The sequence below is a fragment of the Centroberyx gerrardi genome, chromosome 5 (genome assembly GCF_048128805.1).
Source record: "Centroberyx gerrardi isolate f3 chromosome 5, fCenGer3.hap1.cur.20231027, whole genome shotgun sequence".
NCBI lineage: Eukaryota > Metazoa > Chordata > Actinopteri > Beryciformes > Berycidae > Centroberyx > Centroberyx gerrardi.
Window position 1 is genome coordinate 31,910,887 of NC_136001.1, and position 19,940 is coordinate 31,930,826.

General features: G+C 42.2%; 1 protein-coding gene across 1 annotated transcript in view; it reads left to right on the forward strand.

The window, feature by feature from the left end:
• chd6 (chromodomain helicase DNA binding protein 6) overlaps positions 1-19,940 on the forward strand; it is a 119,214-nt gene that overhangs the window by 27,044 nt on the left and 72,230 nt on the right. Inside the window, exons 3-4 of the mRNA XM_078283917.1 lie at positions 15,049-15,775; positions 17,184-17,349. Of these exons, the coding sequence (XP_078140043.1) occupies positions 15,049-15,775; positions 17,184-17,349 (893 nt within the window). The remainder of the gene's footprint in view (positions 1-15,048; positions 15,776-17,183; positions 17,350-19,940) is intronic.

Here is a 19,940-nt window from a genome sequence, read left to right on the forward strand (position 1 = left end):
TGGTTAGACCCTGTTTGGCCCCGCAGGATCCAGGCTGATGTTTTCAGAGCTTCTGATCTCCAGCGCTCACGTGTCGACAGCCAGACAAATGGCCAGATTAAAGTCTATTTAAAGAAGTCATCAAAAGAAAGTCTTTCAGAGGAACGGCCAGAGGTCCACCATACATGGTAATCTGAACTCTCTTTAGAGATTTTATTTAAAGGCAAATGGGTTTGAGCAAGCAAACCTCTTAAAGTACTTAATTAGTTGGGTTTCTTTTTTAAAGTAAACCTCAATGTTTTTGTTTCATTCATGTTTTCTTGTAATTTCTGTTCAATCTTTTTACTTGTCAACTTTTTGATTGTCAGTTGTCTGTATTGTTAGGCTTTTTTTTCTGCTGTATACCCATACTTCTACTAGTTTTTGCTAATGTTTCTTGTTTTTGAATCACCTTATTTAATTGTGTTGTGCCACCTCTGTGTGAAATGCACTTGAGGTAAAATTGAACTGGGGCAGCAGGGTGGCGTAGTGAGTGGAGAGGCCCGGGTCCAAACCCTCTGTGACAGCAAGCATCTGCTCTACTGAAGTTTTCTTCAAGCAAGACACTGAACCCCTACCAGCTCCAGGCTGCTGCTCTGTAGCTGACCCTGACCTTTGACCTCTGACCTCCCCGTGGACAGGGGGAAGAGAAATTGGTTTAAATCAATGGAGACACACAGGGAACGGGAGGGGAGAAGTACCACAGCATAATGTCTTTTTTAAAGGTGATGCGTGTGGTATCAGTTAATTATTACCACATTACTTTTGAGACATTATTATAATTGCTGTAAACAAACAAGACCATCACTGAGAAGACTGAGAAGACGTTTTACATTGTGAGCCACTGGTAATCTGCTGGATTGCTTTATGGCACAAAACGGGAAGAGGGTGCTGTTCCTCCAGTGCAAACGGAGCTAAAGCTTTTTTTTTTTCTCGCAGTGGCAGATGGTGGAAAAATCACTTCCAACATGTTTTTCCTCTTCAGTAAAGTGAAAGAAAACCTCTGACCAATAAAGCGAAGATCCTCTTTGTGACAGGATTGCAACAGGGTTTATGGGAAACGTAGTCTTAATTTTGAAAAACGTACGCGAGACAGAGAGCAATTGTCAATCGTCCTGGCCATGGTCTTATTTGTTTACACTAAATATACCAAGGTATCACAGTTAGTTGATGATATATTGATGTTTAAAAGTGCTACAAGCAGCAGCTTTAACCTTTATTCAGCCACACAAGGCTGACTGAGTATACATGCTTTTTTTTTCTTACACAGTTACAGAGAAGTGAGAGTGAGTGATTGTGTTCATGTGTGTGTGTGTGAGTTTATACGCCTCAAGCTGTAATGAGGAACTGGGAGGTGAAAACTAGTTATGGATGTTTTTGTTGAAAGGCAAACGTGTGTGTGTGTGTGTGTGTGTGTGTGTGTGTGTGTGAGAGACTGAGTGTTCGGGCAGCACATACGCACTTCGCCACACACAAACAAGCGCACACACACACACACACACACACACACACACACACACACACACACACACACACACACACACAGGTTTACCTTTCAGCAAAAACTAGTTTTGCTCTGTTCCTCCTCATAGCTTGAGGCTTAGTTTAGACCCAAACACCGGTCTTCAAGTAAAACAAAAAAGGCCAGCAGTTGACCTTAGCACAGGGGTTCTTCAGCTGTTTCTCCTGGTCTCTCACTGTGGGACTCAGACTCATTATATTGCTGCTCATGTCATGTAGGGACTCACTAGAAACACGCTCCTGTTCCCCTGGGTCCTGACCCTTTGTTTAAGGGTGCGATCACACCCACCGTTGGTTTTCTTTGGTCCGAACCGTAGTGGAAAAGTTGACTTTGTTGCATTTTTGAATTTGGTTCATTTAGGTTCACTCTGCCCAATTACAAGCGAACCAGGGCTTGTAAACAAAAGTCACATGAGTCACAAGTAGCTTGTTTATTGGACAGAGTTTTGGTAACTTTCCATCCCTCTATGTTAGAGAGGGAAGCAAATCTGACTCCAGTCCCTGTAACTTTAGCTCAGCATTATGAACCTGTCTGTGCTCTTTGCTGTAATTTACTACCTCTGATTTTCATACCAGTTAAATATAAACCATAAGTTTGTTAGTCCTGCCCTCCTCCCCTTCAGTTGGTCAAGTTCTCGCTCCAACACCTGTCACTGCTCTTGAGGACCTGTCTACCTTGAAACACCTTCAGGCTGAGGCTGGGGGAACCGGCATCCATAGAGCCACAACAGGCGTTGAAAAAGCAGATGGTGAATGCAGCCAATTTACAATAAAAAAACAATGCTAATGTTCAGCGTATTTGTGAACGGGTTCTGTCTGCTGCACGTTCATGACAACCCAGCTCACCGCTGGGCACGCCCACAGCTAATGGCATACGCCCCAAAACGAACCCAGTATCACAGAAAATCCCATTTTAGGCAAACTGATGATTTAAACACTCTCTCCAGAGTTTGAATAAACTGCTCCAAACATGCTTGGTGTGAAAATTGAAAATTACATAGCTTCTCATGGCAACACTGTCCTCTTATCAGGTAGATAAATATGTCAGACAGACAGATGGACAGACAGGTAGACAGACAGACAGAGAGACAGACAGAGAGACAGGAAGAGTAAACATGCAGACAAACAACCAGACACAGACAGAGAGACAGGCAGACAGACAGACAGTTGAATGGATAGACAAGTGGGAGCCGGTGGCAACGAAAGGGTTACCATGGCGACCGCGTGTTTACGTCCGCCTCCCCGCTCCCCGCAGCTTTGGCACAGAGAGCCTGTTTCCATGGCAACGGCCCTGATATTTTTTTTTTCCCCCCTTCCAACCAACTGGCGATGAGGCCGTTGAGCTTGGCGTGTGTGTGTGTGAGTGCGTGTATGTGTGTGTGTGTGTGATTCATTGAGATGATCCCTCATACCTGCGTGAGAAGCAGAGTCTGCTGGTGCATCTGCATTAGCCACACAACACAAGGTAGTCAAACACACACTCACACACACTGCATAAAAACAGCGGTTACACAAACACACACGCACCTGTTCCACGCATCACATACACTCACTATACATTAATAAGACACACACACACTCGCACCTCTTACAGGCACAATTACAGACATACACACATGTAAACTTGCATGTAGACAGAAACACATACACACACACACACACACACACACACACACACACCAGTCAGTCATTCCAGATTGGCCTCATGTAGCTTGCCGGTCCCTCCACAGCATATTGTGGTTTCTAAATACAGTCAAGAGCATCAGAATGGGCCAGAGCCAATTTTAGACCCTTTATCACTCTCTCTGCTAGACTGTCATAGGAACCATACGGCTATTCCTCTGACAACCAGCAGCAGATGTGTGTGTGTGTGTGTGTGTGTGTAGGTGGGGGAATCAATGGTTTTGAAAGGCCAGTGGTTGATGCTATAGCACTGTGAGGAGAGTCTGGGTACATTTTCCTCGGTGACGTTCAGAGCTCAAACCTTCCCAATTCAAAATTCCACATAATCGCAGTAATGAGCTATCCTTGGCTGGTTTTCAGGAACTGAATCACTTTAATTGCCAAGCGCAATAAGCGCTACAATTTGGCGTGGTGACACTGGTACGGAGACATATTGACAACGCACGCAGAGTTTCACAGTACAGATGCACGGGCTACGCGGACAGCAGGACGCCGCATACAGTGGGAAGGGACAGTGCAAGGCGTACAACAGATGGTAGACTATACATAGCACTATATGTATATTAAACACTCCACAGCTGCTAGTCAATACCTGTTTGTAGAGCAGATATGCACGGGGGTGAGGTGTGAGGTATGAGGATGTGCCAGAACAGTCCACTCATGAGGATCTGTGTCAACATTTGTATTATTCATTTTTATTTTTTCTAGGCTGCTCTGCCATTTTTTTGCACAATTGCATTTGATTATTTTAGATCAGACTGACTAATTTGGGAAATGTGTTTTACATCACACAAACAATGACTTTGATGCTTACTTGCTCATGCACGCTCATGTTTTTTCATGGTTATTATTATTTATTAGTTTATTTTTTTTATTCCTTCATTCATTTAGTCATTTAGCTCATAGACCAATAATCCTGCGTTGAATTTTGGCATTTTCGTATTCACTGAATACTTGATTTGTCGGTCAGACGAACCATGAAAAAATTGACTTTTGCACCTCGTTTGGCAAAGAGATTGAACTAGAAACCTTATAGTGACTACACAGTTTCCCTAACCAGCCTGACACCTAATTCTGATTCTTAGTTTTTTATGTAATAAGTAGCAGACTTTATCTTAAAGTGAAGTATTTAAGGGGGAAGAGGGGTTCAAGGAATCTATGAAGAAGGAAAAGTCAGACGTCAGAGTCATGTGCATGAGCGTTAATTGGAAATTTAAAGGCTGCAGTTTAAGAGTTGACACATTTCTAAATCAAATTTTACTACAAAAACACCCAAAACATTAGCTAAAATGACAAACTACTGTCGGTGTCATTGCCAAGGTAGAACACGTTTGAAACTTGGGCTTCAGTTGGTGTCTCTAGTCTGACTTAATTCATGTTTAGGACTGTAAAATATTGCTTTACACTCCAGTAAAGCAATATTAGTGCTTCTTACACTCCAAGATGCTGTTTCTGTTATATCCCCACATACGATCAGAGTTGCAGTATGTGTTAATGAGCTTGAGTCCCTGTGTGAGAGATCATTTCTGTTCTGTTAATAAGCTCTAAATTGGATCTTATGGTTGCATCGAGCCCATATAAAGTGTTTTACACAGAAGTGTCACAATACACTTTGTGTGTCACAGTACACTTCACACACATTGAGAACAAACAACGTAGCCATGGTCACCGTCTCACTGCATCTGGATTGGTCTTTAAGATTTCATCCTCTTTTGGATAAAACCCTAAACTTTTTCACCCTGCGGTCCTAAACTGAGTAACTTCAGTGTCTCCCCAAGGGATCCCAGGTTTATTGAAGTATACCAAAGCATAGAGGATGCTTCACGCTGTAGAAAACAGCAGGATGTCCACACCGGAGCTTATGATGCAGAAATCTGAAGAATTTGATACACAAGTGCTCTGTTGACAGAAAGTGCAACAGCAAAAACGTGTGAGAACTGTGAAGGTGTTTTTGTCACGTCAGCAGTCTACACGTCAAATTCTTCTGATTTCTTGCATCATGAACCTCGGTGTGGACATTCTCTGTTTTATTAACAATGTGCGGGTTCCTCTTGTCTGTTTGATACAAAATGTGCTGTCTGTCTGTCTATCCATGACTCGTGTATGTGGAACTTGTGCACCTGTGGCTGACAGTTAAATGGGCTTAGTCTTGAAGAGCACAGATGCACTCTCCTGCTGTCCAGCCCCCATGAATCGCAGTCTTCAGCACTTTTTGAATTTGCATGGCGATTCATAGCGGTCTGGCCGCAAGCCTATCCATCGGCAGTTATTTTGGACAGATAACTGTCCGACAAACCTGATTTGGATGCTCGATGTAGGCGGGACAAACCTACTTATGACGACTGTTACAGAGCGCAGCAACAACTACCAAAACGGCAGCGGCGGCAAAGGAATTGCATGATAGCAAGCTAGATTTAGTGAATTTAGATGAGATCATGAAGGACTCTTAGAAGGAGCATAGATATTTTCCAGTGGTCTTACCCCACCGCATAGGCCCCACAGCCTTATAGGACTTGTCAAATGTTCCTTTAGAACAATACACAGATCAGCTAAGCAATTATAAACTTCAAGAAATCCTTCAATTCTCAATTAGGGCTGGACGATATGGTTGAAATCAATATCGTGATAATCATAAGGATTTTTCTCGATATCAATATATATCACGATATGGTTCATGTATGCAAAATCACGTTAAATAATCGAATTAATGTTCATCTCATTGAACCGAATGGTGATGTTAGGTGTGATGTCAAACAAAACTGAAATTTTCAAATAATATTCCTACCATACCTAATTTTATCAGAGTTTTTAAGTAAAATTTGCTTGTCATCATCAATTTAGACAGCAGAAATGTGTGTCACGATATTAAAATATCTTCGTATCATCACGATATGATTCCACTGAAAGATGATAAACGATAATATTGAATTATCGTCCAGCCCTATTCTCAATACAGGTTTGGGGATCCCACCAGAGTTCCTCTCGACTCCTGTTGGGATCCTGTTCGTGACGCCAATTGATGAATAATTTTGTAATAAAGACAAGTTCGCCGTCCGTTAATTTAGTGTTCTCTTTAATGATACATGCTGCATGGAGAGAAGTACATCATAGCAAAGGGAGTGGTGCAGTTCTCTGACAAGGGTCAGACTAACCAGGCTTATATCTTCAAGGACAGCCACCTGCAAGCCCCCCCCTCCTCCCAGTATCTCATGATGCTGTTTGTACGGATGTTGTGTAAGTGGGTCTCAGGAACAATAGGATCTTGTCTATGCATGACAGTCATAAACCCTCACATGGAAAGTAGGGCTGAACGATTTTGAAAAAATATCTAATTGCGATTATTTTGACTGATATTGCAATTGCAATATGATTTGCGATATTAGAGGGAATGATCATTTTTACATCATTATTCTCATGTACATTGAAAAACGTATTAAAATGATTATGGTGTGATTTTTGCGGGGATCTGTACCAAACAAAGATGTTTTCTTAAATCTGTAGAATATGACGTGTAGGCCAGGACATCTCTTCAGCACGACATTATTTAATTTAAAATGGTATTTTGACACACATTTCGCCTTTTAACAAATATTGCGCCTCCTGCGATTTGAAAATTGCAGTAGGCCATATTGCGATTTCGATAAAATTTCGATTAATTGTTCAGCCCTAATGGAAAGCACATGAAAGCACATGATGAGCTCATGATAATCAATACATTGGAATAGCACATATTTTCTCTACTGTCAGTCCTTACTAAACTTAATGGCGTCGATGAATGAAAACCGGAACAATGCGTAATATGACCAACTTTTTGACTTCCTGACGAAGGCTTGATGCCGAAACGCGTCGAAGTTTGTTTTTAAAGTCTAATATGACCATGCCATGACATTAAAGGCATTTTAATTGGTTTAAAGAGAGTGCCTTGGAGTTTTTTTTTGTATTTTTGTGAGGAACAATGCGTGTTTTAAAAGGTTTAAAGAGGTCAGGATGGTTTTGAGCTGGATTTACCCGCTCGCTCCTCTGGTGGCTAAAGACCTGCGTTCCTCTTTCGGAATTCACTCCAAGTCACAAGGCAGAAACGCCAAATTTTTGCGGCCTCCTTCGCCTGATCTTCCATGAGGGCGACCGACTGAGACACGACAATAACAGTGGGATTTGGCGGTCCCGTGTCTTTAGCCACCAGAGGAGCGAGCGGGGAAATCGAGCTCTTGCCAAAAACCGGTGGGAAGAACCGTGAAGACACAACCCGACCTCTTAGGAAACCTTTTAAACTTGCTGCTTTTTGTCCCTGTTTTAATTCATCGATGCAGATGCACACCATCATTACCTTTTTTAAAAAAATAAAAAATACCATCGGTGATCGCTGTAAGGCTGCCGTTACTCAAACTGTGAGTAACATGGCCTTTATGTGAAGTGTATTTCGTGTGGCTTGTGCTCATTAGTAAATACCAGAGGGAGCATTCTTTTAGTAGCCAAGTGTCCATCAACGGCTTCAGTCAATGTAAATCAGGCCCATCATTTTACAGATTGACTGACACACACACACACATTCACACACGTACACACAGATTCAGCCATTCAGAACTGCAGCATCCCAGCTCATTGACTCCCTCTCTGCACTCGATACGACCTTCAGAGGAAGGATAAAGGCTCGTTCTCTCAATTCTTTGTGATGCTCAACGGTCATTCAGTATTGATGAGGTTAAAACATTGATAGGTTGGCTGATCATTTGGCGGTCGCTCTCACTGTTAACATCAGTTTTTCCTCTATCCCTCATGTTTTGGTCCCAGTTTTAATTGTAATGGAGGTTACAGCGCTGACAGTGTGCTCATTCAGATGCTCTTTAGACTCAGACGATGTTTTATGACCAAATTGCTCATTTATAACATGTTGTTTTTTTTACTTTTCTGAGTTTTGGGGTAATATTGGTGATGAATATTCACATTTTCTCCAGCAGAGGTGGCACTTCTCTTACTGTGGTATTTCACCACCTTTGAGTGAGTATATGGGAGAAAGGGGTTGCCTTTTATTTTGACTGGAGGTTTTCTGTTGACACCTGGGATCATTTACAGCGTTCTTGTTTTAAACACAGAGGGAGGTGGACATTAGAAAAAAATAGAGTTGAACTCTCAGTCTGCAGGTTCTGCTCAGTGGCATCAGGGTGTTGTAGGTGGTATGGAGGCTGTCGTTCAGCCATAGGACCCAGGTTCAAGTCTTTGTGTAGGCCAGTGGTTTTCAACCTGGGGTCGTGAGATAATTTATGGGATAGGACAAAAGCATATTTCTGCTATACAAATTGTGTATTGCATGTGTATTTTTTCAGTTTTTTGTCAAATTTTTGCTTTTTTTCTTGCGAATTACTGAATAGTTTTCAGCCTCTCGGCCTCTGATAATAAATCAAATGAAACGACCTGGAAATGGAAAATCACTCTTTGGTTGAACTCTGTGCGCTTGTGACCGGAGTCGTGAGTAGACATGTTTTGTTTTAAGGAGTCACGATGACGCTAGTATCCGCCCTGCCGACGTGTCTTTGAGCAAAACGCTGAATCCCTACCAGCTGCGGCGGTGTTGCTCTGCAGCTGACCTTGGAGAAGAGAGTTTCCCTGTAGGGATCAATCAGGCAGCGCATTATTATTCATTATTAAGCAGCATTCATTACACATTCATACTTGTATCGGAAAATGTGAGCACAGCGCTCTCACTTTGATTTTTTTGTGATGCAGTCTAAACCAGTCTTGGTCAACGCTGCAAACTCAACTTTTGTTTACTTTTTAGTTTATTTAATTTGTTTAATAGTGATAGACATAGAACTGAAAATGATTAAAAAATCACAGGAAAAAGAAAAAACGCAAAGAAAAAAAACACACCCACAGTCTTAGAAAAACATTTAATCTCAGAGCAAATAAGAAACCCCCCCAAAAAATCAAGATGTCAAGGAAAACCACAACTGAAATGAACAACAGAATCTAAACGACAACAAAACACCACATCATGGAAAAGGCAAGATCAATAACGATAACAAGATGCCTGAAATGACAGGGGAAATAAACTGAAATGCCCCTGATTGAGAGAATGAAGTCACCGGGGAAATGAGAGCGCGGCAGCAAATCCAAACCAGAGAGAATCATTCCCCTGACGGCGGCTCTGTGCGGCGGTCGCTCCTGGTGCATCTTGGGAAATTGAGGCGTTTTTTGGATGAGGATTCAGATGCAGCTCCGGAGTACACTTGACTGCATTGTAACAACCTCAGCCAAGCGCTGATAGACATTAGCTCATTTTCCACAGCGGGGCTAAGCGGGACTTGCCAGGGCCAAATCAGAAACGTTTATACTAACATAAGATCTCAATTGTTTTTTGTTTATTTTACAACAAAAACCCAGCTAATGAATCACCTCTGCAGCTAATGAAAAGAATATTTGTTTCATCTGTTGTTGGGGCTTTGTGGCTCTGACCCTTACTCACCCTACTTTTAGGAATTTGAAAAAGGAATTTAAGCTTATTTTACAGCTGTAGTCCTAAGTTTCTGGCTAAATGCCTCAAATGTAAATGTCATGTAGATGGAAGGAATCACACAATGTTTTGGGGGTAAATTGAGTGAGATAGATGATGAGTTTTACCTAAACTGTACCTAGTGCTGTAACACTCGAACCCAAATGTTGGAACAGAATCACTTTATTTGCAAAGAACAATAAATGTACAAGAGTTTGTCTCTGTAGTGACATAAGTACATACGTAGGTACTACAGACAATAGACTGTAGACTGTGCATATATACTTTCTGCATCTATTTCCTCTTAAGTGACATGGGCTAAATGTATAGGAGTTGTAGAATGGTCGTTTTGCCAACATATTTGAATTACGCTATTTTGTCATTATACTTGTGTTGCCGCCTGCTGTGTTTTCTATATCGATACGGCCCTTCACTGGCTTCCTATCAGTTTAGAAATTCATTTTAAGATTACGTTAGTAACATTTAAGGCTCTACACGGTCTGTTCTCCTAGCTATATTTCTGAGCTCTTCTTTTAAATCTTTTTATAACATGTTTTAAATTCCATGTTTTTATTCCTTTATTATCTGAGTTCGGTGTTTTGCTGTTTTTATTGTTTTTCTCATTTTATTGTAAAGCACCTTGTAGCCTTGTTAAGAAAGATGCTATAGAAATAACGTTTATTATTATTGTTCCAGTTACCAGTATCTGTCCTTGCTCAGGGCTGGACGATAAGGATTTGCTGATGTCCTTACTGACCCGGGGGTAATGCATTGATTTGGGCCAGTTGATTGGTCAGTCATCGGCCCAGTGTTTGCCTCTCTGCTCTGTCACTGGCCCACTCTCCTCTCTGTTGTGCTTTTTGGATCGGACGCCACCTCAGTAAGAGTTAGACCATTGTTTGGAGCGGACATGGCGGCAGGTACTTCAAATTACGAAGCGGTTTCCTTGGTCGAAAATGACAAATCAATCCCGTAACATTTGTGCTGTTTTTTATTTTTTTATTTTTTTTTAGATTTCAGAGAAAGGCAGATTGAGCTGGCTCATTTTTAAAAACACTGATAATTACTGCAGACACACAGCCAATGCCCTCAACAGCAGCCGGCAGCACCTATCCTGCCTGTTGGCAAAGCAAGTAGCTGTCAACCCCTCATCAGGCCTGATTAATGTATTGGCAGGAAGGATGAATGGAGAGACTCACCAGCTGCATGCATTTCCACTCTGACTTGTGATTTGTTTTTTTCTCATGTTGCTGCTGGTTACATTCACAGAAGAGCGAATCAGAAACCAGTTCGTTATGAGGCTCATCTATGAATACAAAAAGGGCCAATTTATACTTTTACAATTTTACAGAGTTGTTGAACATCTTATATTTCAAATGACTCACAATCAATTATTTACTTTCATGTTGTTTTCAGTCGTTTATCTGCTGTATATTTCAGAACGTTTATATTTTAAATTTTTTATAATTACTTAAAGAAAAGGTGGTTATTTTCATTTTTGCATGCTGGACCGCTGAAAATATACTAGGGAAAAGTAGAACTTTGAACTACTGATCCGACTGGGCAAGTGGAAATCTTACTATCAATCTTACTATCTTTCTATCTTACTTCTTACTCTCAATATCTGTTACTTCCAGAATAGTTTTCCAGCTGTACAAGCTTTATGTCTCCTGGTTTAACATCACACACCGTCTACTTTCAGTCACATGGCAGAAGAGCGGTTAGAAGTTCTACTGAGCAGGAAATGAGGAAACATTTGTCCGTCTACCAGAGTATCACACAGTACCACAGTGTTTCTTAAGCTATGGCTCTGGACCCAAAATGGACCAAGGACTCATTTGTGGTGGGTCGTCACATAATAAGAGCTCTAGTAGGTTTGTGTTAGACTGAGTGTCGAAGGTAAATTGACTCAGTCTGGGTCCTGAGCTGAAAACGAGGGACAGGGAGAAGCTGTGGGGCGCCAATACAAATACAATGCTGGTAAAAGCAACTTGGTTATAATCCTTAGAATATAGATTTAGCCTAATTGTATTTGGGGTTTGTGTGTACGTTTCATCATCTCAATTAAATTATGTACTGGTCCAAAATTGAGCCAATAATTCACGGCTGTGCTGCTACCTTTTACCAAGTCGTCTGAGTGTTAACTTGTTGACTCCTCTTCATATATTACTAAAGGCTACACTAGACAGTTTTTCTGCCAATTTAGTGCTGAGAGGGGGCAGCTGGGTCAGACGGTCGATGCAGATTATCCTGTGGTGTGAACGGATTCATCACTGGAGACTTCGGCCTTCCCGATGACTCCCAACCGGTTGGAGCCAGAAAAGATTTTTTCAAGCGTGTTTGATTTTGTTTGGCCCAGTTTTTTTTTTTTTTTGGGGAACAGTCTTGTATTCTGACCTCGGCTGAATATGTGGAGCTGACTACAGGCTTGATGGGAGTGTTGCGTTACTTCACATTGGCAGACTACACGACTCTGGACTTGCATATCCATATGTGGCAGGAACAAGCTATATTAAAACGGCTGTAAGCATACAGAAGAAGTAAAATTGGCTTCAGGTGGCATTTTAGGAGCGTACAACAGAGGCTGCATCTGTTTCTCATCAACATCAGCGGCTGTAAAGCTTTACAAACTCCTTCTGTAGCATTTTCAAAGACTACAGAATTCATTACAAACCGCGCTGAACCTTGGTGGAATACTGCATCCCTACTTTGCATAATGTAAAGTCACCAATGAATATTGAAGCATCTCTGCATTTTTGATTTAAATGCATAGTACTATTTGCCCACATGCTAGCCTGACCTTGAGGTCCGCCTACCAGTCTTGAATATTTATGACTGCATGCATTTATGCAGACTACAGAGACTCATTACAATACCTAGCACTTCAAGCTCTGCTTCCCACCTAATGCCTTTGAGCTGACAACCTGGTGTAAAAAGTCCGAGGTACAGGGGAAGACAGTGAAGTTCCCTTATCCTGCATCCATCCTCCATTAGTACTACAGTGGTAGCCATGGTAGCGGTCCGCCATCCTGACTCTATTCTTCAGTATTACTGCAGGATCTTCCTCTTCTGGACGCAGCAGCAGGGCGGCAGCATGCATGCTACCAACTGTGGCTTCTACGGTTGTTGCGTCAGTACGGCAGAACGGAGGAATGCTGCGATGCATTTCAGGAATTCTGGGAATGGATGTTGGATACTGTGGTTCAGCGGTTTGGGGTTGAAGATGTCATTCTTAGTGGAAACAGTGATGTCACAGGCTGCTCAGCACGTGGTTTGACTTGTCGGCATCTCGGACTACCAGGGTGTCTAGCGGACTGAAGACGAAAGTCCACCTCACACAGAGTTTACATGTCGTTCTAATAATTCGGGGCAGACCGGAGTAGATTTGTTAACATTAGCAAGTCTCTCAAACATAGAAACAATAGCAGCAAGACTGTTGAGGCTGTTACACGATGAATGTTGGAGTTGTTTGTTTGAGCTGTTATATCCAAGTGAGCTGTATCATTGTAGTGCTACTAGCAGGGTTTGTACACAGGTCTGAAAACACCTGAAAAATGAATTTGAAAATGATCCAGGTCTTGAGATGTTGTTTGCACAAAATAGTCTAGAAATGTATGGAAAAATATTCCTGACACACAGTTTCTGTAGTTATAGCTCCATTGTCACTTTACATATTGTGAAATCTGCTGATGTGAAGAATAACCTTAAGCTATAGAGTGATATGACTCATATTGTGATTGTTGTTGATGTGAAGAATTGTCTTCAGCCCCGGAGTGACACGATGCATTTGACATCTCATTGCCCAGCCGCTATCCGTCCCATCACGATAAACACCGACCAAAACCTTCAGCAGGTGTCTGCTAGCTCTTTTTGTTTGGAATAAATGGAGGGTAGTTAGATTTCCTTTTTTGTTTCTATGGTAAAATATAGCACACAGTGTAATATTACTACTTATAAAGCTAGATTATAAAGTTGACTGTAGTATTGTTTTAACAAATGTATGAGCAGTGGCATCATGCCCACTCACTGGCCCCCGCTGATTACTTTATTTTTTTGTTTTCAGGATAAAATAGTTATTTATGTTTTTGGTTATATAACTGGTAGTGTGCATCAATCAGCACGTCTCCATAAAGTACTTAGTTTCTAAGTAAATCAGTCATGGTTGTAGTATGAGCCAAATGATTTTGTCTGATTATGGCGCTAAACGGATCTGAACTCCCTCGCCAGCACACTGACCATGCCGGTTCATCCCAGTCTAATAAGTCAGCCGACACTCGATACACACAAAGTATCAGCGGCCGTTCGGTTGAGATGTCACGGTTTACTGCTGGCAAATATGAGAGCAGGATGAAAAGGTTATCTGTCGTTTGACTTTACTGATGTGATTGAATGAAGGAGACGGCTTTCGGCCCGGCAGGGAAAGTAGCTGGCTTATAGTTTTAGTGTAATTGCCACCAGAAACAGGCTAGTCAGCTATAATCACATGGCTATCAGTAGCTCAGACAGATAAACCTGTTTTGTCAAGCTACAGCTAGCCTGCCACAAAGCAGCTGGACTGACCGGCAGATCTTAAAAGTGACAGTTTACTTTTTATTTGCTGTAAATAAACAACAGCCTCGACAACATGAAGCTATTGAGAGAAAAAACAGAAGTTGCTTTACCTGTCACTGTCATGATTCAGCTCTCTTTTGATTGTGTTGATCATATCAGATTGTGATTCTGATGTTTTATTTCTTGTTCTGTGTTTCTGTTGTGTGTTACTGTTTAACTCTTTATCTATGATTTACTGTTTTATGTTCTTTCTAGCATCCCTTTGTGAAGCATTTGTAACCACAATTAGAGTTGCAATTACATTACATTAGAGTCTTGGCTCTCTTCCTTTAATGGCTGAAAAGAGAAAACGATGAATTTTCCAAAGAATGCCTTTTTCTAACCCTTCATATCCCACCTTTCTCTCTCTTGCTTTCGCCTCTCTGTCTGTTTCTTTCTTCGCTGTCTTTCCCCTACTCTCTCTTTCTGTTCCACCCACTCCCTCTCTCCATCTATTTCTCTCTCCACCTCCCTGTCTCTCTCTGTCTCTTTCCCTCCCTCTGCTTTGTTTCTGTATTTTGTATAATTATGGGTAGCATTTAAAAAAAAAAAAGGTGTCAAAAATCTAAATTTGGCTTTCTGCTGATATTCTACATGGAATGATCACTTTTTTAGTTGACTCGCTGATAAATTTAAATCTCTCTCTCTCTCTCTCTCTCTCTCTCTCTCTCTCTCTCTCTCTCTCTCTCTCTCTCTCTCTCTCTCTCTCTCTCTCTCTCTCTCTCTCTCTCTCTCTCTCTCTCCAGATGTTCACTGGTCTCCTGAAGCACACTCCTCCGGCCTCAGCTGCAGCAGCCTCCTCTTCTGCCTCGGACCAAAACAGCACCGCACAAACCACAGTTCCCACAATCCCGCGGGGACACCTGGTCGTGGGCCCCAAGGACCAGCTCCGCCTCCTCACCCCCGTGGGCGCCACGCCGACGGCCAATCACTGCGCGGCGGCCGGGGCCCACGCCACTAAGCACTCCGGAGGGGGGGGAGGTGGCGGCAGCGTCGCCCCGCGGCCTCCCTCGTCCCTGAGCGAGGAGGACGATGGAGGAGGAGGAGGCAGGGTGAAGAAGAAACGAAAGAAAAAAGACAAGAGGGAGAGGGAGAAAGGAGGAGGGGGAGGAGAGGAGAGGGAGAGCAGCAAACCAAAGAAACGAAAGGAAGAGAAGGAGGCGGCGGTGGCCGTCTCCAGGAGGGGCAAGGAGCCCAAGGAGCCCAAGGAGCCCAAGAAAGCCAAGGAGCGGAAGGAGCGCCGCGTCGAGGGGAAGGAGGGCAAGAAGGAGAGCGGGAGGGAGCTGAAGAGGGCGGAGGTGAAGAGGGCGGAGGTGAAGAGGGCGGAGGTGAAGAGGGCAGAGGTGAAGAGGGCAGAGGTGAAGAGGGCGGAGGCGAAGACGCCGGCCGCCGCCGCGGCTCCCGTCAAGGTGCCCGCCAAGAGGGGAAGGAAACCCAAGGTCAAAGTCCTACCTCCTGTACCCACCAATCAAGGTAAGGCAGCGGCTGTGAAAAATGTCTAGTTATAGAACCGATACCAAATCTGAACAACTGAAACTGGTTTCAGGGTTAAAATGTTTCCAAATTCACCCAGAGACCATCATGTGGCAGAAACCATGTTCTTTGTAGCCTTTGAATGCCCTTAAACCATGTTCCGTTTTCTAATTTAATTTGTGGATTTAAATAGTATACTCTGTGTGTGTGTGTGTGTGTGTGTGTGTGTGTGTGTGTGTGTGTCTGTGCTGGCAAAGTGCAGTCTCAGGACAAGTATTAAAACTGGCATTGGAACATTTCCAAACAGACCCAAATCCTAATTGTGAAGCACAGACATGTTGGGATAAATGAATCTTATGCATTATAATGTAATTGTATGATATAATTAATGCATTGTGTGTGTGTGTGTGTGTTTTCTTTCTCAATACTAAAAAGAGAATAGTGTTAGTATTGAAAATCGCATCAGTGCATTTCTAAAGATACCAGCCCTAATCATGAGGCAGAGACGATGCCTTTCCTATCCTTAATTGTCCTTAAACCATGCTGAATCTCTGGAATATTTGAATAATATTTGTTATAATTTAATTAGAGGATTCAGTGATGTGAAGTCAGTGAAGGGGAAAGAAAGAATCTCTAATTCAGTCTTATAGGGGCAAAGGACCTGTCTTTTCCTCTGTCATGAGGCATGTCAGTAAGAAGATTTAAATGGAAATAATCTAAAGCCTCTCTCATAAAAGTGGGTGTCAATATGTTGAAAAAGGTGTGCTTTGGGTGCTTTTGGGGTTCAGTATTATTATAATTTTTTATAATAATATATGACTGTATTGGAGAGCTGCACACCCTGGCAAGCAAGACATAAGTAGCTCCATAGTGAAGTGATTTGTGAGATTTTGGTCCGTCAGTATAATGGAAATCGATGGGAAAATAGAGTCCAGGTTGTGCTTTAAGTATTGATAGTAGGATTGATATTGAATAGGGATGGGACGATATATGGAAATTCAATATATCGCAATGCAAAAACAGTGACAGTACGTATTGTGGGGCAGAAAAATGAATGGTGATATTAGCTCCATTTTATTCTGCTGTAGTAATCACAAATGAGACGCTTGACCATCACAGTTCCACAAGCTCTCCATCCAAATTCTATCTATTCTAGCAGCCAATGGCATCGCTAGAAAGATTTGTGTCTCAGAAATAAACAGAATTCTACACAGTCAGACTTTCTTGTCATTGAACTTTTATTTATTACATTGTATCGTGGTTGTATTGTATTGTGAACCTCATATTGCGTATCAAATCGTATCATGAGATAAGCGTATCATCCTATCCCTCCTCGTGACACTCAGCCCTAATCATCCTGCTTTGACACCCCCATGTCTCCTCTCCCCGTCTCCCTTTCTGCTCCCAGCAGCCCCAGCAGCAGCACCCTCGGCGCCTCCCCCTGTCCCAGGACTCCACACCAAGGGACATGTCCGGGGCACCCAGGCCGCCCAGGGCCACGGCAAGACCCACGGCCCCGCCAACAGCAAGACTCAAGCCCCCTCAGCGCCCAAACAGAGGGGTCGCAAACCCAGGTAAGACCAATTCTGACCGGTTTGGTCAAGAGGGAGGGAGAGAAATGCATAAGGGGAGGTGGAAATGAGTAGAGAGAAGGAAAATGAAAGAAAGGAAAGAAAGAAAAAATGAAAGACTGTGGTAGAAATGCCCAGGAAATAGACAGTGATACAGCAAACCTGCTGTCCCAAATGAATGATGCAGTCTTCCTCTGCATGGGCCAATCAGTAACAAATACTGTATGTCACCTTTTTTTTTGTTTTTTTTTTAAACAGTGTGTTTTGGCTTTTTTTTTTTTGCTTTATTGGGGAGACGGGAAAGATGAAAACAGAAAGCAAAGAAACAGAAAAAGAGGCTTTGGGAGACAAGTGACACAGAAAAGAGAGAAAGATGTGACCGGTCTTCTGTTGGGAGAGCATGTTTGGTCTTTTCTTTTCTTGTTTAAAGAGCAGAGAGCGGATGATGTGCCTTTTGATGCCTGACAGGAAAAAGAAACATCCCCAAGAATTCCTCTCACTCCCCCCCCCCGATCGCCCTTTCCACCTTTCTCTCTTCTGTCTTCTTTCTTCTTCTTCTTTCTCTCTCCCTCATTCTGGCCCTCTTTTGTCTTTTTCTTTCATTCTCTCGCTCCTTTCTGTCGAGCCCGCCTCAGAAACGCTGAGCGCTTGCTGTTTATCAGGTTGAGGAGTAGGAACAAAGAGAGAGAGGCGCTGTAACGTCTCTCTGCAGTGACAACGGCTTTTTCACCGCTGTACAAGTCCCAATTTTTACTGCATGCTTGCTGAACTGTTGTTGCATTTTAGCTCCATCCTGAAGGGGAATTACTTGCACACATGAAGTTTTGCTCTTTTTTTTTAAGCCATTGACAGTGAGATTTATAAACTCCATCTTAATCTGTAGCTTCTTCTGCTCAGTTTTGCAGAAGTGCAGCTGTCCTTAAAGGGAATAACATTTTCCGGGTCAGGAAACTAACCAAACGCAAAATTCACGTCTCAGTCCACACTTGAGTTGGAATGGCATTGTTGTCATCTGCCCAAACGAACTGAACTATAAGAGTAAATGTTCGAGAGTTCAATAAACAGCTCCAGTCATGCTTGGTGTGAACACACCCTAAGACACAATTTGTAGTAGTGCTGTAGAGTCAATCACAGATAATTGTATCACGATTTTATGTTTTTATGTTTTTTATGTTTCCATGATTAATAATCATGTCGTTTGGCGTTTGAAGTGTGTGTTATGTTTTCAGTTCCCCTGAAAGTCCTGGGCCCTCATTTATCAACACTGCGTAGAAAAGGTTCTAAATACGAATAAAATTTAGACAAGTACAAAAAAATCGGTATTTATCAAACGTCTTGATAAATACCACACGTTCTAAACCACCATCATGCTCGTGCACAGCCGCTCATTAACATAAATTTACACCCCCAATTGACCATATATGGTGACAACCTTCCCTTTAAATGCAGCAGGAAATGTCATTGATATCTCTTCTGTGCTGAACACGGCTCAGACAAAGAACGCAGAACAAAGAATTTACAGATGCAGACATTGAATTATTAAAATTATAAAATATTGGTAACTGAGGTTGTGGCACCGCAAAGTACTTTCTGGAACACTCGATGGTAGATTGATAAACAAGTGAAAACATACAGCCTGACAGCAGGTGTGAGCGGCGGCATTAAACAGTTTTATCAGCAGAGCAGTGGCAGAAAAAAAAAAAAAAGTTTTGACCTGAATCCAAAATAATTATAGTCAACAAGAGGGACATTGCTGCAACAGGCGGAGAACAGACTGAGACCAGCCTGTCCGATGTGGACCGGACAGTCCGGACACCGGATTGTGATAGATCATTTCCATTTGAATATATTTCTCTAAGCCTGCAGGTCCTCCCTGAAGGAGACGGTGGGGCAGAGGTCCAATAAAACAAAATCTACTGAGTCGCCCCTCATCGCTTTCAGTTAAAAAGTTGGTGCGCTCTCTGAGAAATGCATAACGCTCCAAATCCTTCATCAAAGCAAGATGAGCCATTTTACGCACACAACTATCAATGTCTTATTGTTGCCTTTTATGATTGCCTATACCCTGAATTTCATCACCCATACTAATAATTAAAATGATGATTAGTCGATTTAATTCAGTATGCTTAAATGGACTAGATAATGTAGTTGAACAATATGCACTGTCAAAATTTTATATGATTGGTATAACATGCACTTTTAGTCTCAACTACTGAGACCTAAGGAATTTTATATTAATAATTATGAAAATTCCTATTCATTTGATTGTCATTTGAAGTACAAATTGATAAATCCGACTCTTTGCTTAGAAATGGTCGTACACATGGTTTACACACATATTTGTACTTACGCACTCTTGATAAATGAGGGCCCTGGTGTGGTATATTAAGCAGCACCATTATGCATGACCAGTTAAATTATTTGAATGCTCAACATGCACCATGTGACCAAAATGACGGTCAAGATGGAGAAGCGGGCAGCTCTTATGGGAAGGAAAGAGAGAAACCGTACGGAGACGACCAGTCAAAAGTTTAGACCCACCTGACTGAATGTACTATGTTCTCCATTCTCTTTTGATCTAAAGGCTTCTGCTT